The sequence below is a fragment of the Carex rostrata genome, chromosome 13, assembly GCF_964058835.1.
Source record: "Carex rostrata chromosome 13, lpCarRost1.2, whole genome shotgun sequence".
Classification (NCBI taxonomy): Eukaryota; Viridiplantae; Streptophyta; class Magnoliopsida; order Poales; family Cyperaceae; genus Carex; species Carex rostrata.
This window is the reverse complement of record NC_135930.1, coordinates 3,938,505-3,949,802: the sequence shown is the minus strand read 5'-3', so window position 1 is coordinate 3,949,802 and position 11,298 is coordinate 3,938,505. Positions and strand designations below refer to the sequence as shown.

The 11,298-nt window shown below is 36.0% G+C and overlaps 2 protein-coding genes across 2 annotated transcripts; one reads left to right on the top strand and one right to left on the bottom strand.

The window, feature by feature from the left end:
• The first annotated feature begins 333 nt into the window (after positions 1-333).
• LOC144564292 (7-deoxyloganetin glucosyltransferase-like) lies at positions 334-2,939 on the top strand. Its single transcript, XM_078313881.1, has 3 exons — positions 334-526; positions 1,197-1,544; positions 1,915-2,939. The coding sequence occupies exons 1-3, from the start codon at positions 358-360 to the stop codon at positions 2,877-2,879; spliced, it is 1,482 nt and encodes a 493-aa protein (XP_078170007.1). The 5' UTR covers positions 334-357; the 3' UTR covers positions 2,880-2,939.
• Positions 2,940-10,039: 7,100 nt separating this feature from the next.
• Positions 10,040-10,711, bottom strand: LOC144564272 (16.9 kDa class I heat shock protein 2-like). The gene has a single exon (XM_078313857.1). The coding sequence runs from the start codon at positions 10,624-10,626 to the stop codon at positions 10,174-10,176; it is 453 nt and encodes a 150-aa protein (XP_078169983.1). The 5' UTR covers positions 10,627-10,711; the 3' UTR covers positions 10,040-10,173.
• Between the last annotated feature and the right edge of the window lie 587 nt (positions 10,712-11,298).

Sequence of the window (11,298 nt, the reverse complement as noted above, 5' to 3'; positions counted from 1 at the left end):
CAGGAACGGGCGTAGGTCCGTTCCTGATTGGCATTTTTGACCGTTCCTAAAAGTGTATTCTCCACTAGTGAAGGTCTCATGTTCGAATCACTCTGGGGGGTCAAAAAATTTGGAGATTGTTATATGGGCGTTTCGGTGGAATAGGATCATCTCGGCTGAAATTTGACTAAAATTGAATCATTTCGGCTAGATTTTAACTGGAATTGTGCCGTTTCGTCCTGAATTTCAGTCTAGTGCGTAACTCGGTCAGAAATCGAATCGGTTCCATCCAATTCGGATCCGGAACTGCAGATTTTTCCTTCTATGGCCTGAACTCATTATAAATAGCCAGATAATTTACTAGTAGTTCGACAGGCCATGGGTTCGATTTCCAGTGACAGCAAACCCCATGCGGTGTGCATGCCTTACCCAGCACAAGGCCACATCACACCTATGCTCACAATGGCCAAGTTGCTTCATTCCTCCGGCTTCCACATCACCTTTGTCAACACTGAATACAACCACCGCCGCCTCCTCCGTTCCCTCGGTCTGTTTTACTTAAACACATGTGTAGCATTTAAGTAGTAATCAGTAATCACTAATTAATCACCACAGCAAATTATAAGTTCAAAAAGGATATTTATTACTGTGTTATAATTTTAATTTTCTATAATTTTCTTGTTAGTTATACTTTACAAGTAAGTTCATCAATTATATATATTAGCTGGGATGGGCTACGCTACTCCATGGAGTAAAACGCGTTTGTACTCCACGCCATATTTTCATTTTGAAAATCCAAACAATCGATCCTAACAGTTAAATGTGATCTCCATATTGAAATGTGCTTGGAGACCAAATTTTACATTTTTTAGAATTTGTTTACTATTTATTAAGCATTTTGCAAAATTTCTGTTTTGCTGTGAACAATTAAAACAGTAAAATTTTCTAGACCATCGGATCAGCAATTTTCAAAAATGCTTCATAAATAGTAAAAAAATTCCAAAAAATGTAAAATTTGGTCTCCAAGAACATTTCAATATAAAGATCACATCTAACTGTTTGGATCGGTCGTTTAGATTTTCAAAATAAAAATATGACGACGTAGAGCACCAACTCATTTTACTCTATGAAGTAGCATAGCCCATCCCTATATTAGCTAAATTGATTTGATATTTCATTTTTATTAATTAGCACTCGTTTTTTCGGCCTGTTTTCAGGTTCTACCAGTCTCAACGGACTTCCCGACTTCCAGTTCACCGCGATACCCGATGGGCTTCCATTCTCGGATGAAGATGTGACGCAAGACGTACCGTCTCTATGCGAATCCTTCATGACCAACAAAGTCCTCCCATACTTCAGGGACCTCCTTTGTCGGATCAACAAGTCGGATCCGGTCACTCCTAAAGTAACATGTGTTTTCTCAGATTTCATCATGAGTTTTGCCATTGATGCAGCGAAGGAGATAGGGATCCCATGCGTGTTGCTATGGACGGCCAGTGCTTGTGGTTTACTCGGTTACCTCCATTACCGGACTCTAATGGAGAAAGGTCTCATTCCTCTGAAAGGTATATGTACACTGCACACTACACTACTGCCTGATTGATTATGTGGGTAACTAGCCATTTAATATCAGCTCTGGAGATTGGTCAAGATATGCTTAGTGTGGCGCAAATACAAAAAAGAGGCTTAGGTTTGATAGTGATATTGCGAGCTCTTATAGCAATTTAATATCAACTCTCTGTTGTTTTTGAATTGATTTTTAACCAGGTGCCCTGGGATCTTGTAAATAATCTTTTATTTTAACACAATCGTTAGATGGCTATTTGCCACTAACCTTTACAAAAAAAAAACTAGCCCTTACTAGATTTTTTTAATATACTCATGATTCATTAAGAAATTAATATATATTTCTTTTATGTCCTTTGTTAATTAAAGATATGGATCAGCTAAACAACGGATATCTTGATGCGCCAGTCGACTTCGTGCCGGGATTTAGTGACATGAGGCTTAAAGACTTTCCGAGCTTCATTCGTACAACCGACCCAAATGACATTATGCTCAATTATTTCCTTTACACAATGGATCGGGCAACAGCGGCATCAGCCGTTGCAATTAATACGTTCCGCGAATTTGAACGGCCGGTTTTAGACCAAATTGCAACAATGTTGCCTCCCATGTATGAAATAGGACCCGTTTCGATGCTTTCACACCAAATAAAGGAGAGCTCACTCAAGCCGCTCGGTTCAAACCTTTGGAAGCTGAAACCTGGTTGTCTTGACTGGCTTGAAGGAAAGAAGGCAGGGTCGATAGTGTACCTCAACTTCGGTAGCATAACGGTCATGACGAACGAACAATTGATAGAGTTTGCGTGGGGGGTAGCGAATACTGGATACCATTTTTTGTGGATAATTAGACCAGATCTTGTTAGGGGTGACACTGCGGTTTTACCGGAGGAATTTTTGGAAGAAATAAAAGAGAGGGGACTGTTAGCAAGCTGGTGCCCGCAAGAGGCAGTTTTAAAGCACCCGGCAATTGGGGCTTTTCTCACGCACAGTGGATGGAACTCGACTTTAGAGACTATATCTGGTGGGGTGCCAGTGGTTAGTTGGCCTTTCTTTGCAGAGCAACAGACAAACTGCCGGTTTGTGTGCACTGAATGGGAGATAGGAATGGAGATTGATAACAATGTAAAAAGAACTGATGTAGAAGCATTGATAAAAGAGATAATGGAGGGAGAGAAGGGGAAAAGGATGAAAGAGAGAGCGCTGAAGTGGAAGGAGAGTGCAGCCATGGCGACACAAAATTCTGGGCCCTCATTGGTCAATTTTCAGAAATTGGTAAATGAGGTGCTTCTCTCAGATAATTCAGGCTATGCTAAAATAAATTCAACAATGTATTGATATGCTATTTCTGGTTTATCAGCTTAGAAAATGCTACGAACTCAAGCAGTTTATTGTTTATTGTTGTTTGATGGATGTTATAATTACAAGTTTGCTTGTTCGTTCTCTTCTCTTATAAATTTAAAACCAATACAATACTTTAGAATTCACAAATTAAAGCAGATCAAGCTTTAGCATGATATGCCTACATGTTCCTGACAGAGACCTTATTGGAAAAAAATAAAAATACATTTGGTTCATAATTTGTTTTTTAAGGAGATGTTAAGCAATTTAGCAATAAGGGGCAATGTTGTAATTTCAACTGGTACAGACTAGTAGAGACTTGAACAAAAAGTCAGAATCTAATTTCAATGTTGTATGGCTTTACCAGTATTAGTGGCATATTTGGTATTGTACCAGTACATTCTTCACTGGATTAAAGAAAATGAAAGATTGGTGTACTTCTTTAAAGAAAATTCTTAATTTGTTTAATGTTCATACAAAAAATAAGTCTAAAGAGAGGAAAAGAAAAAAAAACAGCAACTAATAAACTAGTAACTACACACACTAGCATTATTAATTAACATATCATATATAGATAAGATTGGATAGAGAACCCATTGTTGGTATATATGGGTAATTGGCACAAGACTGTACCAGTACCACACATGTACCAAACCTAACAATGTTCAAAATTCAATGATTATTTGAAAATTGCATCTATACATTCTTTATTAAAGAATGACGTACAAAATAGAAGTACAATTTAATCAATAGAAACTATATAATATTATTTGGCATTGCCACCTCATAGGGACAATGTTTTGAAAACCCAATTTCACTTTCCCACAGTGCACACAGGAGCGGCAATGAGATAAGCCATAGAAAGAAAAAATGGCAGAATTGTTAATTTTTATTTTTATTAAATTATATTTCAAGTTTTTAAATTGAGAAATGAGTAGTTTGTGAGTCTTAATTAATCTTTCTGTTTGTACAAAGACCATTCTCAAAAGTGGTTCCTTAATTTCGACATGTCCGCTGAAGGTGCTACTTTAATTGAATCAATTAATATGTTATATAAGTTGGGTACCAGGTTATTTTGTTCAAATTGTGTACCACTCTCCAAGTCAAGGGAAACAAAAATGTTTTTCCCTTTCCTTTTTTGCCTTTCTAAAATTTACAGGAATTATTCAATCTATTGGAAACAAGCTGAGTAAAACAATGCTACTATGAAAACAATCTAAGTGTTTTGGTAAGTCATCAAGGCCTACTGTACCTCTTTAATTAGCACTACAGCACAACTTCGTAATTAACCCAGTTAAAAAGGCTTTAAATCAGTATAATTCATTTTTTATTGAAAAAAAGATGGCTGACAAATACTGCATCCACAATTTGTGCCCAAACATATTTCTTTCTTTTTTGTTAGTACTTGACAGGGTCTGTCAAGTTCGTACAGAAAATAAATTACAACCAATCCATCATGATAACAAATTGAAAAATGACATCAAACCAAAATTAATCCTGATTCCCTAAAAAATGGCGGCACCCTTAAATTTCTGAATATTCACTCATTCCTTTGTTTCCATATTAACCAACACCCGAATAATATCAGGGCAGGATCAAATTCTTTCTTTCCTATCTGCATCTCTGTTTCTTTGCACCGATCCAATCCAGATTTCCTGTACCAATTGACCCTTTACTATTACCTCATGCCCCTTCCTGAATTTAATAGCTCTCCAAAGTGCCCAAGCATATTTCAATAAGTACATTGACATTCTAGCACCTTGCTACTGCAGATATCAAGCCCGTGCCTCATTGTAATGCAAATAAATTAAGTTCATTAATGAGAAAAAAAAAGGGCAAACTCCATTCCTGGAGTAAATTTTGTTCAAAATTAGGGAACAAAAATTCGGACAAAAACCAGCAGACTAATTTGGTAGTGTTTCTATAGACTAGAGTGCCTAACACACTCATGACAATACTAATACATTTCAGAGCACTGTTAAATCCGACAATGCATCAAGGTTCTAAATAGCTATAGTTGCGCTATAGCTTTTCCGGACCTCAAAAACTATAATGCTATTAACAATTTTCTTTTATAATGATTCTAAATAGCTAGCTATGGTTGCGCTATAGCTTTTTCGGCCCTTAAAAGCTATAACGCTATAATCGCTATTTAGAACCTTGCAATGCATAAATAAAGAACCACAATCCATGTATATCACAAGCACTATATGATTGACAAATCGACATACCAATGCATAGGCCACCACGCAGGTCTATGCCACTGGAAAATTTGAAGTACTATAATTGAAAATTGACATACCAATGAATAGGCCACCACTACTGCATATTGCAATACTTCGTTTATAAATCTTCCTTTAATGTATAATCAAGAAAAGTAGCTAGGTAACGAGATAGACCAGATCCAACAGAACGTAACAGAGTACGGCATAGAAGGTCTGAAAGAAGCTTCGCAGCCAACAACCTCCATTTCATCTATGCCTGGATGAACAAACAGTCTTATAGGCTGCTGAACAGAGGTGCCACTACTAGTTTATTTCATACCTTGTATGCTTTCATGGATCATCTGTTGGAACTTGTCTATATTGTTACCTAACTACTTTGTGTTTGGCAATCAGTTCCATGGGAATCTTGCCTATTCCTTTGAATATGTTGGGAAGGCATTCCGGGCTATCTCCACTGACATCCTCCAAATATGTCTTCAATCAAATATCCGACTTCCGAAAAACACGTTTTGGATGTCGAGTATTTAATTGAAGACTTCACCCATTTTGTATCTGCATCTTTAAAAAAACACGTTGTATGCAACATGACTGAAAGTTAATACATTGATTGTAATTGTGAAAAACACATGCAACATATTTAGTAATTATTTGTAAATTGACATCACCAGGAATTGTTGGATGATATCCTCCCTGTCATCTGGCAAAATGACCTTTCATGTGTCCTATTGCAAGTGCAAAATTGATGCAAAATGACATTTAATACGACCCAGTCTGTCAAATTAATGCTGAGAAAAAAAAAAAGACAAATCTTACAAATCTAGGGTTTGTTTCAGGTATAATTTTATAAGATCGGGAGCAGCCTCAAAACTGCTTCTAAAATATAGACAGATACACCTGTTTGTTTGACTTTGGTGGACAAAAATCCAGAGAGGGCAGCTGTAAGGACCTTACTGAATGTTGCTATAATTTATCAATGGATCACATACAAAATAAAATAAAAAATAAAAGAACAGTGAATAGATTTTGCATATAGGGTTAAAGTCTTACAGGTTAGTACAATAGGTACCACATAAAAGTACTGTTAGGTCATGCATTTTTGCATTATGAGGGATTAGATTCTTGCATCAAGTTGGATTCTTCCAGAAGGGATTTTTGGTCAACGTGCAAAGCAAAAAATCAAGAACAAAAACATGACTAAAATCCATAAAACAATAATTCATACTACTCAAAAGGCTAAATAGGAACTCCAATTTACTAAATTTATGTTTTGTGATCAGTCCTATTATCGGAATTAACAAGCCTGTAGTCTGTATTAAACAAACTTCCACGTTAAAAATCGGATTTTAATAGTTAATCGGGGCTGTTTTTGTTTACTTTTTCTTAGTTGAGGTTCCGAGAAATAACTCCTAGTACCATATTAAAAAGGCGATGCCTCTAGAGTTGGTACAGTAGTACTTACACCAGACTTGATGCCTCTCAAAAATTAGGATAAAACATAATTACCAGTCTAATCTATGTCCCCAACAAACCAATTACTCCTAAGAAAGAGAATTAATCCGTCTTAATTGAATGTTTAAAGTTGATCTTCCAAGTAGTGACCCGCACAAGGAGGTGCAAGACTTGATCAGCTCAATAGAAAATGGAAACTGATGTTGCACCATTGATTAAAACTCAAATAGCCAGTAATGAAAAGTTGGTAATGATTCTGTTTATGAGAAATACTTGATCCAAAAGCAAATCAGTCTGACATGATTTATTAAAATGTAATTTCACCACTATGCTTGCAACATTTGAAAGGTGCAGTAACAAGCACAAATCATAAGAATTTTGAGAACTCTAATAATCTCATAAAACTAGTAACTATTTGATAAACAGAATGGTACCCTTCATATGCTCTCATTCTCTTAGTTTTTGTATTCAACATAACTAAATTTGTTGTTGGTTCATAACTGAGACCCAATTTCCTTCCTATTCCAATTTCACGTGTATTTAACAAGCTGAAAAATACTTATTAAATGCAACCCAAGTAGAAACAGTTGCCTTCTCCATGGCGTTTTGCTTCTTATTTTCCACAACTTTGGTTCTAACCCAACTTCTTAAATAAATAATAGAGAACGAATGCACAACTACAACAATCTTAGGGATCGTAACTGTAATCAATCGATGCCTTGTTTCTCAATTACATAGAAATTCCAATGGTTGTTTTCCCTTAAATGAATCAAATTTAGATTCCATACTGAAAGTCTCTTTGCGACATTTCATCAAGCAACTTGCGTGCACCATCAGAGATTCCCAAATGGCACCTTCATGTTCACAAATGCTGTACCAAGAAAAGTGTCACCGCGATCTACCAAAACACCTAAAATTTATGGCCTAAATACAAAGCACCTAAAGGAGCTGATACAAGAGGGAAGAGCACTTACAATGCATCTTCTTGAATTTCTGATAAGGAAGGGGTCGAGAACTTGTTTAGGCACCACGTGTAAAGTGTAGCCGCGGAATGGTTGTGCTCCAACCGACAATGTTTCTCTTAGGCATTTCAACAAACAGTTGTCGTGCGAGAAAGGAGGAATTAAAGAGAAAGAGAGAAGTGAATAAGGAGGAAGGCGTCGGAAGAGAGATTAAGGGGGAGAAAACCAGAAAGATGAAAGCAGACGGAGAGTAGTTTTTGTCACTGGTGGAAGGAGGTTCGACAGAGAGGCGTCGGAAGAGATGCCAATAAAGAATATAATATTTGACTAGTAATCGTACCGTCTCGTAACGGGAGCAAATTACGTAGTATCGTACCGTCTCGTAACAGGAGCAGTAGTAGAAATTATTAAGCTTTTTAATAATGAGGACAAATAATTTAAATTAAATTTGTAAAGAAAAATAATTAAATATTATATTTATTTACAAGATAACACATGTGAACTCTAGTGTAGTAATAAGAATTTTGGCACCAACAGAATCCAACTGGGTTTGAATCCCACCTTCAGCAGAAAAAAAAAAGAAAAAGGGTGCGCGATGCACAAGCTCGGTCCGCAGGTGCTGTGCGTGGTTCAGAGGCGCGTTCCACTGGTGCGGCACGCGGTCTACGGGCACTGGGATCATATGCGGCGCGACCAGTGCATACTTAAGTGTTGAAGCTCATAATTTGGAAAATTCATCTATGTGCGATCTGAAAATTCAATGGCTGAGCATCATTCAGAAAAAAAAAAAAAAAAAAAAAAACAGTAAATCAGAACCCAGTAAATCAGAACCTTTGCAGGATCTAGAAATTAAGCTCCTTAATAAGGAAGAGAGATAACGGAATTTAGCTAACAATGTTGGTTAACAGACCATGCTAAGCTTGACGGCTCCACGCCTCCACAGATTCACAACTACTAAGATGCACCAGCACCATTGTATTTACCTATAACAAAATGTTACAATTTATATATTCTAAAATGTCTGTCTCAAAATTGTAGAACAAATTTTAAACCTAGATTACGATAGCTAGTGATGCAAGGATGACGGTTGTTTGAACATGACGCAATCTCGGTCTCAGATCTTGACTCTCCTAGTGATAGATCTCAAACTCAGTTTAGTAGAATATAAACAAAGAAATACTAAATAGCAAAAGATGAGCATAAAATTATCTCAAAAAGAAAATATATTAATCAAAGTTGTTTGTTTCTTTTACATAAGTTCTCATTTTATAGGTCATAAAGAGAGATTAATTTTCAACATAGAAATAAATGAGCATAAATGACTACTTAAAAAATGTAAACATAAAAATAAACAAAACATTAAGTTATCTAGGAAATGTAAACATTCATTAATATTTTAAAAAAAATATAAATGGTCAATCCTCAAAATATGGTCCCTCTTCAATAGTAGCTACACGCTTCTTAAAGTGAGTCTGAGTCTGACTCAAGTTGGTCCTCATCAGAACAGTTCGGACTCCTATTAATTTGACAATTTGTTTCATTCAAATAAGATTGATCAATCTCATCCTCTCGTTTCCCTGTTACAACTAAAAACGATACCTCAAAGACTATTCTGTCCGACCGATCTCTTATCAAATTTATATCACCTGAGGTAACAATTTTTTTTAGTTTGAATCCGATCTATTTTTATATACCAATCGTTGAAACCTAAATTTGTAAAACACAAAATTTCATTATTATTAGTTATAATATTTATTAATCCGAAAGGCTAAACTGAAATTGTGAATCTAATTAAAGAGGTGCCAATTGAGGAGACCTATTTATTATCCCTTTATATTTGATATTCATTCTTCTTTTTTCTTTTTTTTCTCTCTGTTAACTGTTCACTCATTCAATTATTTTGAATTAACACCTTTTCATCAAAGAGTACAAATTGATAGAAATTATTATTACATGCACACACACCCCAAATATAACAAAAGATAGGGAACGAACTAGTTAACAAATTCAATTACGGTAAATGGTTTCCCTTCATGAAGTTGGAGCACACAATCGCCTACCACCTACAACAAGAGAAAACCAAATAATGAAAGAGTGAAGCTATTATATATGCAAAGCCCTGATGGTCCATGCTATGAATCCATATCTCTATTTTCAAAGATTAAACAGTTAATATATGAATCTATATATACTTGGAGACTAAATTTTATATATTTTTTTTAAAATTATTTCTTTAGAAAATCACTATTTTTGAATGATTCAAAATCTTTAGATCGAGTGATTTATATCTGTCTAATAAAATAGTAAAAAATTCTCAAAAATATAAAATGTGATCCCTAAGTACATTTTTAAGTACATTTTTACATGTAACGACTTAAAAAAAAAAAAAATCGTTAGGTGAAAAATCAACTCACAGAGTTTTGAAAAAGAAAAAAGAAAAATAAACACATAAATTATAAAAAGCTGTAGTAGTTTATTAACATTACAATCCAACTAAACACCCGGATGAAGCATCACATATCCTCGAAATCTAATTATGCAACCAATCAACCATACAACACATCCATAACAAAGAAACCAAAGGTTAAACCACAAACCATACACACATGCATACTATTACTATATATCATCCATGATTAATCATGGCCAATTAAATTAACCAGAGATTTCAATGGCCTTGGCCGCAGGCTTCTTCACCTCCTCTTTAGGCACAGTGACAGTAAGCACGCCATTCTCCATAGCTGCCTTCACCTGATCGACTTTTGCATTATCAGGGAGCCTAAACCTCCTCAAGAACTTGCCGCTGCTTCGCTCCACATGGTGCCACTTGTCATTCTTCTCCTCCTTTTCCCTGCTGCGCTCGCCGCTTATTTTCAACACGTTGCCTTCCTCCACTTCGACCTTTACCTCCTCTTTTTTAACACCTGGGAGGTCAGCTTTGAAGACGTGCGCTTCAGGGGCCTCCTTCCAGTCGATACGCGCATTGACAAAGGAAGATGTTTCGTCAGTTGTAGCAAGAGATCGGGAGTTGTTGAAAGGGAAGCCCTGAAATGGATCCCAGAGATCACGAGAGAATGGATCGAAGATGTTGCTCCTGATAAGAGACATTGTATTTGTTTAGTTGGAAATATGAGAACTGAAGAAGTACTGATTAAATCAGGAATTTGAGTTCTTTGGTTGATTTCTTTCTGATGGTGATGCACTCTAACTGAGATGCTATTTATAGGAAAGGCAAGCTTGATTAATCTCTCTCTGGATTTCTCCAGAGAAGAAACAGCAGACTCCTCTCTCTCTGTTTTACTTTCGTGACAAGTGTAGAAGCTGCTAGAGATCTCTACTCGGTCGGGTCGCCGCTAACAGATTTCTCTGGAAGCTGCTCAGAAGGAAGGCCTCGTACTTTTTCTTTTTTAGTTATTAGTTATTTTAAATAAAGGCCCGTGGGCTTATGGAGAGTTACAGTAAAATTTGTTGTGATTGGGCCTCAAAACGACACGATTGCGACAGTTTTACGCGTCTTAAAAGAAAACACTTGACACTTGTTTTAAGCGGGCACTACTACCTTCTCCCGGACAAAAAATGCTCGGGTTTCTTGTAATAGTTAAGAAAGATTGATCAATATCAGAAGTGATAACTAATAATAGTTAATTAATGAGTTATTTTTGTCCCTTCATTAAAAATCCATTTGCTCGAGGGAAAATGGATCAATCCTCTACTTTGATGCTTACGCAGTGAAAATGTATATGCTCGTGTAAGGATCAAAAGTAGAGAACAAAATAATTT